This window comes from Cetorhinus maximus, chromosome 29, assembly GCF_964194155.1.
Source record: "Cetorhinus maximus chromosome 29, sCetMax3.hap1.1, whole genome shotgun sequence".
Classification (NCBI taxonomy): domain Eukaryota; kingdom Metazoa; phylum Chordata; class Chondrichthyes; order Lamniformes; family Cetorhinidae; genus Cetorhinus; species Cetorhinus maximus.
Genome location: NC_135907.1, coordinates 16,608,507 through 16,628,348, shown reverse-complemented (window position 1 = coordinate 16,628,348; position 19,842 = coordinate 16,608,507). Strand labels below are relative to the sequence as shown.

Here is a 19,842-nt window from a genome sequence, read left to right as displayed (position 1 = left end):
GCTCAGTTCATAGCACCCTCGCCTTTGAATCAGAGGGTTGTGGGTTCATGTCCCACTCCCGGAAACCAAGAACTGTGATTGTACTCGAAAGAGTTGCAATCTGTGACTGTTGATAACTCGAAAGAGTATCACCCTCAGAAACGATGTTTTGGTTTAGTTAGTTAGTTAAGTTTCCTTTGACACTTTGATTTTTTGTTGCGGTGCTCCACCAGGGGCTGTCATCCCCTCTTGTTTATAGATTTTTGTTTAATTTATTGATTTATTGATCTGGTTTTACTGAAAAGAGTATAAATAGGGATACCCCTTAAGGAGCTTTTAATTAGTTCATTAGTTTATTTGTTTTTATTGGTTTAAAAAGAGCATATAAATAGGGGACATTCCACGATTGGTGGGCACTGTGGGGGCTAGGGTGCATCAACACCCCTGGAGACAATATTTTGATTTGATTTTGTAAGTTTCCTTTCATGTTTTTGTTTTAGTTACACTGCCCCAACAGGGGCTATCACCCTCTTTGATTATTATTATTTGATCATTTGTTCTTTTAAGAGAGACTAAACAGGGGATAGCTGGGACACTGGGTTGGGCGGGAGGAGAGCTGTGAGACTGAACAAGTCAATAAACTCAAGAAAGAAAAGCTCTGTGCCTTGGTTTCAACTTCACCAACCGGCTTGGATCCTGTTAACACAAAGGTAGCTTTTGCTTGTGTTGTTAAGAACAGAACACACATCTTGATATTCAATCTGTGATGGGTCAAGACACGCAGGAGTATCAATTGACCTTGAGTGTTAGTGAGTCAGCCTGTTTTATACTCTGCCCAATTTTTATTGCCACTGGGTAGCACTGAGTAGCATTCTTGCCGCTGATGCAGAAGGTCAGAGGTTCGAGTCCCACTCCAGAGACACAAGTGCATAGCCGGGGCTGGCACTCCCAATGTCAGTGGTGAGGGAGTGCTGAACTGTTGAAGGTACTGCCTTTCAGATGAAATATTAAACAAAGACTCTTTTTCCCTCTTGTGTGTGGACACCAGAGATTCCATGGAACTACCCAAAGTCAGCAGAGTTTTTCCCCAGTGTCCCGGCCAATACTCATTCCTCAGTTAACATTGAAAGAAACACATTGGCCATTTATCATATTGCTGAGTTTACAGTCATTTAAGCCAAAAGTAGTTAAAATACCTCAAAGCTAAAAATAAAATCTGCACAATCCAGTTAAACCTCAAGACCTTTTCAGGGAGGTGAACAGGACTTAATACATGGAAACATAGTGCTTTCCAATTCGGTACAAGTGGGATCTTGCTGTGCGCCAATTGGCTGTCACGTTTCCAACGTTGCAACGGTGGATAGACTTCAAAAAGTGCTTCGCTGGTTGTGAAGCGTTTTCGGGGATTACCAGAGGAAAAGGAGAGAAAAATCGCGTGCAGTGCAAAAAATGGGTGACTGATTCGCTGCCTTCTACTTTGTGCCAGTGCCTGTGATGAACCGAAGCACTACTTCAGACAAGCATCAGTCACAATAGGCACTCAACCTTTACCAACATAAATACATTTAGAGATAGGACATATCGTAGCTCAGCAAACTCTTGCCACGTACTTCAACAGCCAGTGACTTCTGCTGGAAGGTATCATTCACTACTTCCGCTGTCGGCCTCTGTTTACAATTTTCCTGGTGACAAAATCAGGAACAGGTTAGGCAGCCAGTCAAACATTTAACTAACCAGTCGGTAAAGTAACCAGCTGGCCTTTCAACCAATTAATCAGTTGGGGCAAATTATCTCCACAATCCTGGTACTTAAATGATGCAACAACAATAGAGTGGCTGCCCAAAGTGAGAAATCGCTGTCAAGTCACTTGGGAACACAGAGCTTTAATGTTGCTGGAAAGAGAGACATGTTGCTGAAGCTTTTTGTCTTGCGCTTATCGGGACAAATGCAAGAATGCCAAATTTCAAAGGAACACAACAATTTACATAATTACTTGGAAAAACTCAGCAGGTCTGGCAGCATCGGCGGAGAAGAAAAGAGTTGACATTTCGAGTCCTCATGACCCTTCAACAGAATTGTTGAAGGGTCATGAGGACTCGAAACGTCAACTCTTTTCTTCTCCGCCGATGCTGCCAGACCTGCTGAGTTTTTCCAGGTAATTCTGTTTTTGTTTTGGATTTCCAGCATCCGCAGTAGTTTTTTGTTTTTACAACAATTGACATTACAGGTGAAAATGGTTGGCAAGTTGACCCTGATTGGCCGTGGGGGTGTTTGCATGGAGCCATATAAATACAAGTTGTTGTTAACAGAATGTGCCAATTATTTCAGGTGAAGGCGACGCTGGGTTGCCTTAACACATCTGTAAATATAACATGCCCAGGTTTGCTACAGGACCACACTTTGAAAGTATTTTATTAACTGTAAAGCATTTTGGGATGTCCTGAGGTTGTGACAGTTGCTATATAAATACACGTCTTTTTTCTTTTAGCTGCACCACCGTACCTCAAGGAATAATGAATTACACAGGATGGTTCTTCTGTCACTCTCCAGCTTGTTTAGTAAGTTTTCCAGCTTCTTGTGTTTTCCCTATTGACAATGATCAGATGCCAAGTTAATTAACTGCCCATCATTCCCTTGCTTCAGTCTTTTTTTTCTACCTCTAATTTTTGTCTCTGATTTTCTCCTTTCTGGTGGGTGACTGAGTGACCATTTTTTTTGGGTTGTGAGCCTAGGGTGCCCAGGAGGTGGAGAATCACTGTAGCACAACCTAACTCTACTGCACCCGATACGTACACTGGCACCCTTTCCTCAGAGGTCTCTGATCAACGATTATCAAGGCGTCTCCTGGCTGAGCTTCCCCTTCCTCTATTCCTAGGATGAAGAAGCCAACTTGGCTGGCATCAATTATCTCAGGACAAACCAGAAGCTGTGTAGCCCAGTGCCACACTAAGCTGTTTATTTACCTACTGAACCATCAGGGCTACTGTACCCAACAATTGCTACAGCTCATATACTACTCATTAATTAACTCTATTAATAAAACTTTCTACTTTGTCTTTCAGTCTTTATCGTCCATTTAACTGACCCTATTGCATTGCCTGTTGTGTATTTTATATATTTGATTTTCATCAGAGCTATGCAGAGATGACATTAAGTTCTAAGTGTGCAGGAACCTTATTTACAGAGTTTTATACATGTCTACTCCATTTTTCAGCTCGGATTCTAGCGGCTTCTGGGTTTCTATTTATTTTTCTCTGAGTCCACACCTAGACTTAACCAATCAAGCACAGTGAACATAGGTCAGTTACCAGACTCACATAGTCAAACACAGAAGAATTGAACCATTGAACGCTACACTGACCATCCAGTCATTTACATTACCTATCCATCTACTCTCCTGCCTGGAATGATCTGTGAATCCATCATTTATTGGCTAGGGAGAAAGGAGGTCTTGTAAAGAGAAGACTAGTTGATCCAACAAATCCATCCCTCTTTGATTGATCTTGACTGCCAGTTCCCAACTCCTCCCATATGCCCCCTCCCCTCTTTCTCTACACTGCGCTTAGCTGTCTGTTGAACCTACTTCTAATCATCATTTCTACGGCCTTTCTTTGAGATTAGATAATATGATGACTGACACCCACTCCTTAGAGAATTGGCACAGACGCCAAGCTCTCTCGTCTTCAGCTCATCCAAAATTCTGCTACCCATATCCCGACTCGCACCCAGTCCCGTTCACCCATCTACCCCACAATGTGCTTGATGACCTTCATTGGCTCGCAGTCCACAACACTCTGCCCTCCTCCAATTCTGCCCTCTTGCACATCCCTGATTATCACTCTTCCACTCTTGGTCACCATGCCTTCAGCTGCCAAGGCCCTAGGTGCTCTGGAATTCCCTCGTTACATCCTCTGCCTCTCTACCTCTTTGACTAAGCTTTTGGGCTCCTAATCCTCATATCTCCTTCTGCGACTCAGTCTCAAATTTTATTTGGCAGCGCTCCTGTGAAGAGACTTGGAACATTTTACTCGGTTAACGGCGCTATAGAAATGCAAGTTGTTGTTGTATGGGGCCTAGGCGCTCACTGCAGGCAGCAAGTACAGGGAGTTTGAAAATCCAATTCTCAAATTGTACATGAGGCTCATTTTGCCCCTCAGATTCAGTTTAACTCATGCATTTCAGAACTAGAATGACAGAATTTTACTGCTCAGAAACAGGCCATTCGGCCCATCTGATCTGTGCTGGCATTTACGCTCGACAAGAGCTTCCTCCTAGTCTCACCCTATCAACATGTCCTACGATTCGTTTCTCCCTCATGTGTTTATCTAGCTTCTCCTTAAACGCAATCGTGCTATTTGCCTCAGCTACTTCATTAAGGGCAGACGGTGGCGTAGCGGTAAGGTCACTGAACTAGTCATCTAGTAGGCCCAACTAATGCCCTTGGGTCATGTGTTTGAATCCCACCAGGGCAGCTGATGGAATTTAAATTCAATTAATAAATCTGGAATATAAGGCTAGTTTCATGGTCACCATTACCGAGACTATTACCCATTGTTGTAAAACTCCATCTGTTTCATTAATGCCCTTTCGGGAAGGAAATCTGCCATCCTTACCTGGTCTGGCCTACATGTGACTCCAGACCCACAGCAATGTGGTTGACTCTTAACTGCCCCCTGAAATGGCCTAGCAAACCACTCAGTTCAAGGGCAATTAGGGATGGGCAACAAATGCTGACCTTACCAGTGACGCCTACAACCCATGAAAGAATAAAGAAAAAGAAATGTGGTAACAAGTTTCACATTCTTTGGGTAAAAAAACTTTCTCCTAAATTCCCTATTGAATTTATTAGTGACTATCTTAAATATTTTTGCCTCCAGCTTTGAACTCCCCCATAAAGGGAAGCCCTTTCTCTACATCTACCCTATCAAACCCTCACACAATCTTTAAAGACTTGTATCAGGTCACCCCTCAGCCTTCCCTTTCCTGGAGAAAGGTTCAATCTCTCCTGATTGTTATAACCTCTCAGTCCTTCTAAGTCTTGAATGCTACATTGAATGCTACACTGCCTATCCTTGTAAGCCCAGTGTAGAGAAAGAGGGGAAGGGGCATATGGGAGGAGTTGGGAACTGGCAGTCAAGATCAATCAAAGAGGGATGGATTTGTTGGATCAACTAGTCTTCTCTTAACAAGATCTCCTTTCTCCCTAGCCAATAAATGATGGATTCACAGATCATTCCAGGCAGGAGAGTAGATGGATAGGTGATGTAAATGACTGGGTGGTCAGCGTAGCGTTCAATGGTTCAATTCTTCTGTGTTTGATATCACCCTTCACACCAAGTAATCCTTGTAAATCTCTTTTTGCCCTTTTTCCAATGCCTCTTTATTCTTGTAATATTGAGATATAATCTGAGCACAATACTCCCAGTGTGGTCTAACCAAGGTTCTGTACAAGCTTACAATAGCTTTTCTGTTTTTGAATTCTATTCCTCTAGTCCCTGTCAGACCTGCCTTCACACTCTTAATTTGTCACTCCTAGAATTTACTAAATGGTCTGATTTGGATCAATTTTAATTCTGGCTTATTGCTTACCTCTAGTTTTCGAGTGTATTCCTTCAAAGTGTTAGTAGCATTTTTACTCTTCTCAACCCTCTCCAGAAAGATTGCACACTGCAAGTCGCAAGGAAAGAACATGAGAAATAGGAGCAGGAGTAGTAGACCATTCGGCCCCTCACATTCAATATGATCAAGGCTGCTCTTTAGTCTCAATCTCACTTTCCCACCGGCTCCCCATATCCCTTGATTCCCCAAGGAACCAAAAATCTGTCCATCTCAATCTTAAATATATTCAACAGTGGAGCATCCACAAGCCTCTGGGACAGAGAATTCCAAAGTTTCACAGCCCTTTGAGTGAAGAAATTTCTCCTCCTCGCAATAAATGATCGACTCTTATCCTGAGACTGTGACCCTGTGTTCTAGATTCCCCAGCCTCTCATTCTTCTAAACTCCAGAGAGTTATAGGCCCAATTTACTCAGCCTCTCATCCCAGCGACCAGTCTAATGAACCTTCGCTGTACTGCCTCCCACCCAAGGATTTCCTTCCTTACTTATGGAGACCAAAACTGCATTCAGTATTCCAAGTGTGGTCTCACCAAATTCCTGTATAATTGTAGCAAGACTTCTTTAATTTTGTGCTCCAATCCCTTTTGTAGTAAATTTGCCTTCCTAATCGCTCACTGTGGCTGCGTGCTAACTTTCTGTGTTAAAGATTTTGCCACACCCCTTTTGGCTTCAGAAATTAAACCAAATGTTTTGAGTGCTTGCAGCCAATCAGATTGACTGAAGACATCACATAGGGTTAGGGTTGCCAACTCTGGTTGGATGTATTCCTGGAGATGACATCACATGATCTCCTGCCCCCAATTGCCCCACCCCACACCCCCGCTATTGGTTGCCTAACATGCTCATACTTGTGACAAACCACCTCCCTGCACCAATCAGTAAGTGCATAGGCTATTCCTCATCTGATTGGATGATTTTTGACTGTTGGTCAAACAGCCTTTTATCTGGATATTTTTATTACTAATGCATAGACATCACTATGAGGCTGGTAGCTACAGGACTCACTGTGGCCTCACAGGCACAGGCCCCACGGTGAGGCCTGCAGCTACAGGACTCCCTGTGTGGCCCTCACAGGTACAGGCCCCACCGTGAGGCCTACAACTACAGGACTCCCTGTGAGGCCTTCACAGCCTGAATCTGGAGCTTGTACCTGGCACTATATTTTCCAGTTTTCATCCTTTGCTGGCACCATTTCTGGACGTTCTTTGTTTCTGTTTGGTTAACAAAAACCTACCGGACTGACACTGAGCTGCCTGCTGGCCCAAGGCACCTTCATATCTTCTGCTCCCGTGACTGGAGACTGGCATTTCCTGGAATCCAAACTCTCAGCACTATCGGTAGACTCCTTGTCACAGGATAAGTTGAGGGCGGACACGTTGGTAGATGCAGCAGATCGCCTCAGCTCTGGACAGGAGAGCTGTGCATCATCAATTATCTTATTGCGTTCAGTCCTAGGGAAATAAAAATTAAGGTAGCAAACTAATAGTTTGGAGAAGATTACTGCCTTCCATTTTGCCCCTAGCTCTCTTATCAGTCATGTTCAAATCCCTTGTTGAAATGGGCAAGAGATGAGATCCTAAGATTCTATCTGTCGCAAGGGTAGCTGTTATAGCTGTGGCTCAGTGGGAGAGACTTGAGCATAATTCTAGGCTAACACTCCAGTGCAGGACTGAGTGCTGTCTTTTGGTTGAGTCTACCCTATTTGCCTGCTCACGTGGATGTAAAAGATCCTATGGCACTATTTTGAAGGAGAGCAGGGGAAATCCCCCAGTGCCCTGGCCAATATTTATCCCTCAGTCAACATTGCTAAAACGGATTGACCCAGGTCTTCCAGTCTCCAGACTTACCCCTCGGGAACCCCAACACAAGGACTCAGTGGGAATTGCCCAGGACGTTTCAACTTCCAATAGGCAATTCCGCTGTTCCTGGGGGCCCTCTGAAAAAGTCTCCAACTCTGAGTTAGAGTCAGAAACTTTGGAGAGCTCCGACTCACTAACCGGGATAGTTCCCAGGGAATGTTAGAAAAAATCCATGTCTAACTCCTGGGTAACTAGACAACTGACTCCCCAATCCTGACTCCCCACTGGCAATCCCTCCATCTCCCAATCCCCATCCTCCAACTCCCTCGACCCTCTGACACTCCCCCTCCGATCCTCCAATTCTCCCCTCCAACCCCGCCCTCCAATCCTCCGACTGCCCAACGACCCTCTGACTAATCCCCGCCCCTCTGACTCATCTCCTGACTCTCTGACTCCCAACCCCCACCCTCCAACTCACCCCCTGCCCCTCTGACACACCTCTTGACTCTCTGATCTCCCCTCCTCCCCAAACTCTCCAACTCCCAATCCCGGCCCTCCGATTCCCCTGACCCTCTGACTCCCAACCCCGGCCCTCCGACTCCCTCCAACTCCCTCCGACCCTCCAATTCCTCATGATCCTCCGACCCCTCCTCCGACCCCCGGCCTTCTGACTCCCCTCTGACCCTCCAACTCACTTCTGACCCTGTGGCTCCCCCCTCTGACACCCCGACCCTCTGACTCTCCTCCGACCCTCCAACTCCCCCACTGACCCGAGCTGACCTGACATCACTAATCACCCAGCTGGCACCTTACCCACCCTGCCACCTATTACCCGGTCCCTTTACCCACTCTGCCCATTTAACCTCACTCACGCTCATTCACTAACGCACTGAAGAGCTATTTAAATGCCCCGAAGCTTATCATTGTGTTAGTGAATGAAAACTTACCAAAAAACAGCAGCTAGTGCCATAAAAAGGTGGCCCGGTTTGGCTTCCCCTGATGATCCTGCACTGTGAGGAAGGACTCCGAGAACAGACGTGCTCCACATTTCAGAAGGGGCCTGATTCAGAAGTTGGGGGCAGAAACGCGGAGATCCAACATTGTACAAAGGAAATAGGACCAGAGTGGTCATCCAATGGTTGCCACTGCTTGGAAGGTTCACCCATTATCTGGTCATTGTCACCTTATTGTTTGTGGGAGCTTTCTGTGCACAAATTGGCTGCCCCATTTACCCACAGTATAACAGTGATTACGCTTTGTAAAGTGCTACATTGGCTGTTCAAGTGCTTTGGGGCCCATCAGCTAAAATAGCAGCTTTCCTTATTTTAGAACCTTGATGGTCTTCTGGGTGTGTTCAAATAACTAGCTCCTTGTTATAACTCCTGCTCCCACTAGGATGTGGAAAGGGGAAAGACTTGCATTTCTTTAGCGCCTTACACTGAGGCTGAGGGAGCAAGTGTACATCCTACTAGCTATTTGAACACATCTAGAAAACCATAAATATTTTAAAATAAGGGAAGCTGCTATTTTAGCTGATGGGTATGATATAACACACAGACCGCTAGGTGGCAGTGTACCCCCGTTGGTGAACCCACACAGGCGCCGGATAGGTAGAACAGACATATTAAGGGAACAGAATTCAAACTTGGGTAAAAGGTTTTACACAAACGAAAAAGCTGATTCTCCCCAGATTGGTCAAAAAGATAGAGCGAGTCAAAAAGACCGATATGTTTTTATTGTTATAAAGTCAGATATTTAAAGGCAAATTGTTGGAAATTAAACCTGTGGCAGCATAAAATTGCATGAATTGATATTGAAAGACAGACTCACTCAGAGGATGCAGGTATTGACAATATGTCATGCGTGTGCATTATAGGAATCGTTTCTGAGGCTGGAGTGAAGCTAAATTAGCCTGGATTTTGGGTTCTAAGGGCAGTTTACTCCCAGATAGTGAGAAATAGGTTTTGCACAAAGAAGGTGATATGAGGACAGGTGATGGGAAACTTAGTCAAAGAGCTAGGCTTTAAGGGGGGTCTTAGATGGACACGATGGACCAAATGGCCTCCTTTTATGCCATAACGACCCTAATGTGGAGAGGTTAAGGAAGGGAATCCCAGAGCTTACAGCTTAAATGACTGAAGCCACAGACGGCAAGGCTGGAGCGAAAGAAATGGAGGATCATAAGTTGCCAGTCACTGAGACAGAAAATAGGGACAGGTTCAACAGACATCCAAGTACGTTGTGCAGAAAGAGGGGGTAGAGAGATATGGAAAGAAGCTGAGAACCAGTGTTTGAAATCAGTCAAAGAGAGATGGATCCAATGGCCAAAGTTGGAGAAACGCAGGCGAAAACGTTGACAAATTTCTAGCCGGATTTCCCTGCACCTGAGTCTGGGGAGACGATGTTGTAATGTCACAGGACGAGTAATCCAGAGGCCCAGGCTAGTGCTGTGGGGAGACATGGGTTCAAATCCCTCCACAACATCTGGTGGAATTTAAATTCAATTAATAAATCTTGAATTGAAAGCCAGTCTCAGTGATGGTGACCCATGAAACTACCATCTGTCGTAAAAACCCACCTGGTTCACTAATGCCCTTTAGGGAAGGAAATCTGCCGTCCTTACCTGGTTTGGACTACATGTGACTCCAGACCCCACACCAATGTGGTTGACTCTTAACTGCTCTCTGAAATGGCTTACCAAGCCACTAGGTCAAGGGCAATAAGGGATGCTGGTCTTGCCAGTGATGTCCACATCCCATGAAAGAATAGAGAAAGAAATGAATTACATAACTGTTTGGTAGTACAAGACTTGAGTATTGCTGGAAAGGGAGACATGTAGAAGCTTTTCGTCTTGCACTCATCAGGGCACTTCGCAAGAATACCAATATAAGGGGAAAACAACAATTTATACTGTATGTGAAGAGAGTGCTGATTAGTTGGCAAGTGGACTCTGATTGGAAGAAGTGTTGCCATGGAGAATTCACCAGTGATGGTGACTGACAGACATTGTTTGAAAGTTAAACCAGGCACAAACAGTATAAATTGTTGTTTTCCCCTTATATTGAGTGTCCTGATGAGTGCAAGACGAAAAGCTTTAACATGTCTCTTTTTTCAGCAACGCTCAAAAAGAATCACGATGGGGACCTTTTGTCGCATTTGCCCTGCAGAAATGTGCAAAATGGGTGGAAATTTGGTGTAAGTGATCTCTGCCTGATGGTGCGATCCAATTTGGGGAATTCAATTTGGGCATCAGTAACCCTGCTCTGTAGAGTAGGTCGAAATTTGTTCTGCAGTAGGAACCTAACCTGGACATGGCTGCTGTGTGCAAAAGGGAGAACAGTCATCTATTTACCCTGCACAAAAATCCCTTAGCCTAACGGCTGCTTAGCATCATTGAACTTTAGAAGCCATCAAAGTGAGTCGATAAAGCCACTTAATACCCGTGGAAGGAGACGGACTTTTTCTTCTTGGTGAAGAGCCATTTTTTTTCTTTCTTCGTGTGCTCGAGGTTGACGCCTGACATGTCTCCTTTGCATCTGATCTGCTCCTGACTGGTATTCCGGAGCTGGCTCAGCTCGTCGGACTGCCAGATTGTTTTGAAGACAATCTCCGTCATTCTTCGAGGCCTCACTGTCTCGATGCTGGAGCGGGCGCGGGAGGAGGTGGCTGGCGGGGCAAGGCAGCGAGCTGGGATGGGCGTGGCCTGGAAAGAGATCCACTCGACTTAATCGGTGGGTTAACTCGCCTCACATTTTCCGTACTTGCTCTGGTAAGGAATGCCTCCATCAACGGCCCAGGAGAATCCCTTTCTCACAGGAAGAGAAACAACACAGAGAACGATGGGTCTCGATAGCAGAAGCAAATCTCATAACAGTGGAAAGAACATAGAGAGTGAAGTACCATAACAGCCGAGAGAACGCAGGAAGTGACGCATCACAATAGCATAAAGAACACAGGAAGTGATGCGTCACAATAGCGTAAAGAACACAGGAAGTGATGCATCACAATAGCGTAAAGAACACAGGAAGTGATGCGTCACAATAGCGTAAAGAACACAGGAAGTGATGCGTCACAATAGCGTAAAGAACACAGGAAGTGATGCGTCACAATAGCGTAAAGAACACAGGAAGTGATGCGTCACAATAGCGTAAAGAACACAGGAAATGAGGTGTCTAGGGAGGCCAGACATCTGTTTTTTTAAGTGGACAGTCCAGCTTTAACCTGAACTGCTACTGTCCAACAAAAGGTTAGTCTGCAGGAACAGCAGGCAATTCGGAAAGCTAATAGAATGTTATCATTTATTATGGGGGGAATTGATTACAAAAGTAGGGAGATTATGCTTCAGTTGTACAGGGCACTGGTGAGACCACATCTGGAGTACTGTGTGCAGTACTGGTCTCCTTATTTAAAGAAAGATGTAAATGCATTAGAGGCAGTTCAGAGATTCACTAGACTAATACCAGGAATGGGAGGGTTTTTTTTTCATTCATTCACAGGATGTGGGCTTTGCTAGCAAGGCCAGCATTTATTGTCTTATGAGGAAAGGCTGGACAGGTTAGGTTTGTATCCGCTGGAATTTAGAAGATTAAGAGGCAGCTTAATTGAAATCTTTAAGATCCTGAAGGGCCTTGACAGGGTGGATGTGGAAAGGATGTTTCCTTTTGTGGGAGAATCTAGAACTAGGAGTCACTGTTTAAAATTGAGGGGTCGCTCATTTAAGGTAGAGATGAGGAGAATTTTTTTCTCTTAGAGGGTTGTGAGTCTTTGGAACTGTCTTCCTCAAAAGGCGGTGGAAGCAGAGACTTTGAATATTTTTAAGGCAGATCGAGATAGATTCTTGATTAACAAGGGGGTGAAATGTTATCAGGGTAGGCAGGAATGTGGGGTTGAGGTTACAATCAGATCAACCATGATTGTATTGAATGGCGGAGCAGGCTCAAGGGGTCGAGCCTACTCCTAATTCATATGTTCATATGTCCGTATGTCCATTACGAGGTGGCTTCACATCTGGTATTTTGACCCTTAGTCCACTAAAGTTTATTCTTTGCTCCATCTGCAGCAGTATCAATGCATGGAGACCCAAAAACAGGGTTGTATTCATAATTTTTTCCCACCCCTGCCCCTCTTGTTGTCTCTCGAACGATCCTGAATCTCCAGACACGATGATGTCAATGTGCACGTGATTACATCACCACATGCACGATGATGTCACCTGTACTTGATGACATCCTCCCATGTGCGATGACATCATTCCTTGCTACAGTCTTTGGTTTTGGTGGCTTCTGGTGCTGGCCCCTGTAATATTCAATTGTTCGGTGTTTGATTATGTGTGCCTGTTAACTTCTGTGTGTTGTTAGTCAAGCCTGTGGGTGTGGTTAGTGAAGCAGAAACTAAACTGAGAGCAAGGAGCTGCAAGCACGTGAGGACAGACATTTTAAGAACACCATAAATAAAGCTCCTGTTTAGGTAAGAAACTGGCGTGTCATCTCTGCATATCTCCAAGGCATAAGACGTAACAACTGCTGACGAAATGGAGAATAATTTACATTTACTGGTTTTAGCATCTTCTTTCTTTGTTGGGAGATCCACCCATACTACTGGATCGATGGATTTCAGATTTCAACACCTATTATCTCACTAGGGGGTGGATAGTCCACATGTGGTAGCAACTAGAAGGCGATACTCGCACATTGTCTTGGAGCAGAAGGGCGGTGAATATTCAAACAGCTCACAAATGACACATCTACATTTGATACGGCGGTAAGTGGTCTCGAAAAATTCTTGGGCCAAAAAAGGGAGTCCAGAAGGCTGTAAAGTGCCTAATCTGAAGATGAGGTGCTGTTCCTCCAGTCTGCGTTGGTAACCGATATCAGTTAGTCCAGCATGAAACGTGAATCGGACAAGGGTTTTGGGTTCAGCTTCATGGTCTGACTGAGCTACTGGGAAACCAAACTTCATTCTGATTTTAATACGCTGCCTATCTGAATCTTGGTTAGAACAACCGACCAATACAGAAACAGGCCAATTGGCCCATCTGCCCTATGCTGGTGGTTTTTGCTCCATATGAGCTTCCTCCCACGCTACTTCATCTCACCCTATCAGCACAAGCTTCTATTCATTTCTCCCCTCGTGAGTTTATCTGGTTTTCCATTAAATGCGTTTATATTATTCACCTCAACCACTCCATCTGGCAGGGTTTTTCACGTTCCCACCACCTCCTGTGTAAAAAAAGTTTCTCTTGAATTCTCCACATTTATGTTGGTCTCCCCCCCCACATTTTGGAAATACCTTCTCTACATCAGCCTTATCGCACCGTTCGTAATCATATAGACCTCCATTAGGCCACCTCTCAGCTTTCCCTTTTCTGGATAAAAATTCCTCAGTCTGTTCGTTCTTTCATGATTTTCTTTGGTAGATTTTCCAATTAGTCATTTTCCTTTATTAACGTTATGTTATAAATGTGTATTATGACTCCATCTGGCTAATATTCAGGCAATAAGACTTTTTTTTGCATTATTTGGGTGCCTTAAAGACAGTAATGTTAGTGTAATGTTACTTTATTACAATAATGTCAGTGTAATTTTTTTCTTCCTTGTTTATTATTGCAATGTTCGTGTTTCGCTCAGAGTTTTAGTGCATAAATTGTTACAATCTCCCTAGAGACTGATAACGGTTTAAAGAGAAATTTAAACTTGCAATTCTTAGCTGAAAGGATGACATGTTTAAGATTTCATGTGTCATGGAAAGCCGATTACTGCCACGAATTACTTACGGGCACACTGAGCTTTTTAAGGAAGATGTGCGTGTTTTTAAAGAAATACAAGCAAAGACACTGAGCAAAAGATGGATGACAATGTAAAGTGACCACTTTCTGGAAAATTCCTATGTGAATTACTACTTGACAGACCTGTCTTGAAAGAACAGGGGATGTTGCACCTAAAAAGGTGTCATAGCCTTTTTCAAGCAGGGATACTTGAAAGGGAGATAGGAAAGATGCTGAAGACTGAACTTAAATCTCCTGTGGTTGCAGAGACAAAAGACGGATTTGCACCTGTCAGCAGTCAGCCAAAAATCCGTCTCCTGTTGATTTATATCTCAGAGTGTATAAATAGTTCTGAGATGAATGCAAAATGCTTATTTCCTCTCATGGAATACACAGGGGAAAAAAGGGTTGAAAAGCTGGTGTGCTAGTGTAGCTGTGTGTGACAGCAAGCAGAAGAACAAACTAATAACCCCCCAGCAGCTTGCAAGTGAAAGATCTCTCTCTGTCTCTCTCTCTCTCTGTTGCTGGAGGCAAAGCTTAGCAAAAGCTATAATCTAAAGGAAATAGGACAGCCTTTCGGCCACCCTGCAGAACCAAGTGTCTCCAAAGCTAACTGTGAAACCACCAAAGTCAGTTCTACTGGAATCACCCAACCTAACAGCTGCAATGTACTGCCATCTACGCCTCACGGACAAGCCAAAGACTGATTCGTATTTTAAAAAAACTTTTATTTGGACTCTTAACTTCTCATTTCTGATCTAGGTGTATGTGTGTTGTGTTTTTATTATTTTTTTCTTGGGTTTCAGGAACTAATAAACTTACACTTTCTTTGACTCAAGAAAACCTCATTAAATTGACTCCTTCTAAAAAAAAGATAAACACACTTGGACTGGGAAAAGGTATCCGCAGGGGAAGGGATCCCTTTCAAATTAACCTTGTTGCGACCAACTGAGGGGGTCGAATAAAGAAGGGGAGCCAACTCATTCCGCCTCACCCAAGAGCATAACAAAACTGGGAGGTTAATATATTGGGGACCTCGGGGTTGTAACACATGTTTTAAAAGAACTTTTACTGTATCAATGACTAAAGGCAGAACACTATTAAGTAAACACTATTTCCTTTTTCTTAGGAAACTTGTTCTTTAAAATACCAAACGCTTTGCCCTTTTCTGCTTTTAATGAGAACCATAAACCTCAATTCTGTTACGTTACTCGGTCCCTTAAGTGGACATCTAATCTCCTGGAATCAATCCAAAGTGTTTCACAGCTCCCAAGGCTTTACTTCTGTTCTTTTCCTTTCCCAATATTATCTTCCACTGTGAGAGTTTTCCTGGGGATTGCCCCTTGAGCTTCAGCAAGGCAAATCCCCCAGCCTTGTTTTAACTCCTCACGAGCCCGGTCTACAAACTGAGTGCAAGCTCCCACCCGCATTCCATGTGGTGAATGTTAGAGTCAGCATTTTCTCTGCCCAAGGCCTGGCTAACATCTATCTCTTTTTGTGACCAACTCCCAGTCAGCTGAAGGTCCCCCCCAACACCAAACTGCAACTTCTACTCTATATCTGTGGATACCGCTGGGTTTTTAGGGAAGCCTGTAACCTGATCTCAAAATGGCCTCCTCTACCCTCCTCCCCATGGCAACAGGCAACACACTAACCTTATATCTAAGTAGAAATATTAATCAGCTATCTCTGACCACCACTGTTTTTCATCTTAGAAACAAAGGAACACGTTCCAGCACAACTATTTACAATTTGATATTGATAACACCTTTCTGGGTCTTAGGAGACTTGTGGTCTTTTTATTTTGGACTTAGAAAGAGCTGTCATTGTCCCCAAGTAAAAATTTGGCACTTCCCTTTCAATAACACAATTTGAGTCGTCTTATGATCTTTAACAATTAAACCTCCCCGAGTTTACTATCATTTAGCTGCATATAAGATCCTGAGGGATCTTGACAGGGTGCGTCTGGAAATGATGTTTCCTCTTGTGGGAGAATCTAGAACTAGGGGGGTCACTGTTTTAAAATAAGGGGTCACCCATTTAAGACAGAGATGAGGAGAAATTTTTTTCCCTCAGAGGGCCATGAGCCTTTGGAACTCAGTTCCTCAAAAAGCTGGTGGAAGCAGAGTCTTAATACTTTTAAGGCAGAGGTAGATAGCCTTGATAAGCAAAGGTGTGAAAGGTTATATGGGGTAGGCGGGAATGTGGAGTTGAGGTAACAATCAGATCAGTCATGATCTTATTGAATGGCGGAGCAGACTCGAGGGGCCGAGTGGCCCACTCCTGCTCCTAATTCATATGTTCGTATTTAATCTACATTTACAGATACAGTCCCAAACTATGATAATCTTATAAACCAAAAAAAATAGTCCTAAAGCATAACAATCGTATCAACCTCACACATGTAACAAAATAAAGGAACAAACACAATCAGATGTCCCAGGGAGATTGGAAATTTCCTGAACCTGCCAGCAGTCTAAGGGTTAAATTGTAAGGGCCTTAAATATTAATCGTTCTACTTGTTCAAAGAAAAACACCAAGATTTAACCTCTTTACAGAGTCAAAGGATGCAGTTTACAATGCAAGAAGACGACATTCGGCCCATTATCTCCGTGCTGGCCCTTTGGCTCGAGCATCCCTTGCCCTGCACCAGCCGCCCTACACACACAATTACGAAAAGCTTTGCCACGACTGTGACTGCGGACTTCCAGCCTGGGGAGGTAGAGAACCACATCGGGATCATCAATTCCAGACTCAGTCCCACGGGACTGGAATTTAGTCTTGGCTCGTTGTGCGTGATCGGACGGCGAAGTTAAGGACCCTGGCGCTCACAGTGCGACCCTATAGTTAACGTTGGTGAGGCAGTTTTCATTATCGAATAGTTACGGCTTGCTGTCTTTTTTAGATGAAGGACCTGTATAAAAAAAAAATAATAATTGAAGAACCTAAAGAATGATTCTAAAGAGTCATCAACCAAGATTGATAGGCTTTTTTTGGGTCAGGGTGTTAAGGGTCACAGAACCAAGGCAGGCAGATGGAGTTAGGGTATGGGCCAGGCTGATGGAACAGGCTCGAGGGGCTGAATAGTCTCCTCTGCTTCCCACGTGTGTTCCACGGCAGTGGGATGTCTCATCAGCATTGTGAGATGGCAGCAATCCTATCTGTGCCCAGTGGCATGGGTAAAACAGCTCTGCTTGCCCGTATGTGCAGCATGCCTCCCACTCTAGAACGATTATTTCCTCTCTGGGATGGGGTGTATTCCTGGAGCTTTTGTCACATGACCTCCATCTGTGCCTTGCCCTCCCCCCTCCCCCTCCAACACATTCACGCCATTGGTCCATCCTCCAAACACAACTGCCTGCCCACGGCCAATTGCAAAGGTCTGTTCAGCCCTCAGTTAACCAATTGGATTCATCTCGCGCGTTCCACGCCTCCAATTCATTTTGGTGAATAAATAACTGCGTGCAAAAAAGTATATTTTTTTTTAACGAGACTTCATTTTCTTCCGGACGTTGCTCGTAGCGGTGGCAAGGAGATTAATCTTTAATTCCTGGACATTCCATGACACTCATGGAGGGTTTCAAACATAAGCAACTAAGTCCTTCCAGATCCATTTGAGGGGGTAGCGTTTCTTATGATATTTATGGTACCTGTAAATGTGGGCGGTGCTCTGCTGTTCCTGATGAGGTCACTTTGCAGTAAGGATTCTGCCAACCACTTTAAGGCTTCAGTGCAGTAATCCACCTACAACAACAACAACAACAACAACTTACATTGATACAGGTAGTAAAACATCCCAAGGCGATTATCAAACAAAATTTGTCACAGGGCCACGAAGGAAGATGTTGGGACAAGTGGCAAAGCTTAGACAAAACTGTTGGTTTTAAGGAGCCCCTCAAAGAAGGAGAGAGAGGCAGAGTGGGTTAGGGAAATGAAAGAAGGATTTGCCTTTATACAGTGCCTTTCATGACTGCAGGACATCCCAAATTCCTTTCCAGCCAATGAAGTACTTTTGAAGTGTAGTGAACCGTTGTCATGTAGGAAATGCAGCAGATAATTTGTGCACAGCAAACTCGCACAAACAGCAACGGGGTCATGAGCAGATAATCTGTTTCAGTGATATTGATTGAGGGATAAATATTGGTCAGAGCACCAAAGGAATCCACTGCTTCCCTTCATGGGATCTTTTACATTCACCGGAAAGAGCAGATGTGAACACTTCATTTGAGCCCATCTCATTTTGAGCCAAAAGCCAACACATATGCACTTGAGAATTGCTGAAAAAAGACACATGCTATCAAAGCTTTTCATCTTGCACTCAACAGGACAGCTTGCAAGAAATTACCAAATAGTAATGGGGGAAACAACAATTTATATAGCTTGAGAAGAGAGTGCTGATCCATTGGCAAGTGGACTCTGATTAGTGGAGGCGTTGCCATGGAAAACGTACCATGGAACAGTTAACTGCCCAGCTTTGTTCAAATTCAAACTGAGCAGGTCGGCTCTGATTGGTAAAGGGATTGCCCTGAGGAATGAACCAGGGAATGGCTGTTCCCTAAGCTTTTGTTAAGCAATTCCCAGCAAAGGAATTATAGGACTGAGGGCCTGTGCAGCTGACGGCATGGCCGCCGATGGTGTAGCCAATGGAGTTCGATGTGTCTTACCTGTTTTTCGAGTACTCTCAGCCGCCTGTCATGCTCTCTGGTGTCAGTTATGTAACTTAAAACACTGTCAACCCTAAGGAAACAAAATGAACTGTCAGTTAGCAAGTGCTGAAACTGAGTCTTGGGGAGCTGTCACTGTGAGGCCTTCGCATCCTGTCTCTCCCTCACTTCCAGCTCTGGGAATTCTGTCCCTTCCGGCCTTCAAGTGCTGGGAATTCTCCCTCCCCCAGCCTTCAAGCTCTGGGAATCCTGGGAATGCTCAACCTCCTACCCCCATGAGCCGGCCGTTTGGTTTGCGCTGGCTGGGTTGCCGGAGTGAATTTAACTCGGAGGCAATGGAGTTGTCGAATGTTGATGGAGCGAGAGAGAGCGAGTGGAAATCCGAGAAGCGCTTTTAGTTACCTGCGCCTATTCGTTATGGGATAATTGTTGCACGGGTTAATATTCAAGGCTGAGTTAGACAGATTTTTCGATTGACAAGGGAGTCAAAGGTGATGGCGGGCAGGCAGGAAAGTGGAGTCGAGGCCACAACCAGATCGGCCATGATCTTATTGAATGACAGAGCAGGCTCGAGGGGCCGAATGGCCTACTCCTGCTCCTATTTCTTATGATCTTATGTTTTTATAACCATTCTTTAGGCAATCCGGGTAGCCCTCTAAAACATTAACCTCCTGTTAATCAGGGGCTTAACGCCTATTAAAGGAGCCCTTTCCCTGCCCCACCCCCTCATCCCACGCCAAACTGGGTTGCCCTGAGCTCGGGCTGTCCCTGCAGACGGACAAGCTTTCTGATCCCAAAGCTCCTGTTACCCTTTGTGGTTTGTTTCCCCCTTCTGCTGTCCTTAACCCACCAGGATTTTTGTAAGGGAATGACATGAAGCTATTAATGTTATTGGAAGTTTATTTTTTACATAGAGGTTTAGTAAGTGAGTGTGTGTGTGTGTGTCTTAATTGGATTAAAGCCAGCTTGTCTGGGTGCTTTGGTGTATAGTAGTTTTGAGATGTAAACAATAAGGTAG

The 19,842-nt window shown here is 44.4% G+C and overlaps 3 protein-coding genes across 4 annotated transcripts in view; 1 reads left to right on the top strand and 2 right to left on the bottom strand.

The window, feature by feature from the left end:
- Nucleotides 1–11,013, bottom strand: part of LOC144669333 (testis-specific serine kinase substrate-like) — a 30,505-nt gene extending 19,492 nt beyond the window's left edge. Inside the window, exons 1-5 of the mRNA XM_078531696.1 lie at nucleotides 10,838–11,013; nucleotides 6,833–7,049; nucleotides 5,569–5,646; nucleotides 2,482–2,565; nucleotides 1,590–1,661 (exon numbers count right to left, since the gene is read on the bottom strand). Of these exons, the coding sequence (XP_078387822.1) occupies nucleotides 1,590–1,661; nucleotides 2,482–2,565; nucleotides 5,569–5,646; nucleotides 6,833–7,049; nucleotides 10,838–11,013 (627 nt within the window). The remainder of the gene's footprint in view (nucleotides 1–1,589; nucleotides 1,662–2,481; nucleotides 2,566–5,568; nucleotides 5,647–6,832; nucleotides 7,050–10,837) is intronic.
- Nucleotides 1–19,842, top strand: part of LOC144669307 (carnitine O-palmitoyltransferase 1, liver isoform-like) — a 534,090-nt gene that overhangs the window by 200,114 nt on the left and 314,134 nt on the right. The gene's annotated exons all lie outside the window — the stretch shown is intronic.
- trpm4a (transient receptor potential cation channel, subfamily M, member 4a) overlaps nucleotides 15,930–19,842 on the bottom strand; it is an 84,148-nt gene continuing 80,235 nt past the window's right edge. For both annotated transcript variants that reach the window (XM_078531655.1, XM_078531656.1), the window contains 3 exons: nucleotides 18,825–18,897; nucleotides 17,811–17,904; nucleotides 15,930–17,074 (listed from right to left, as the gene is read on the bottom strand). In XM_078531655.1, the coding sequence (XP_078387781.1) occupies nucleotides 17,043–17,074; nucleotides 17,811–17,904; nucleotides 18,825–18,897 (199 nt within the window). In that variant the 3' untranslated portion in view covers nucleotides 15,930–17,042. The remainder of the gene's footprint in view (nucleotides 17,075–17,810; nucleotides 17,905–18,824; nucleotides 18,898–19,842) is intronic.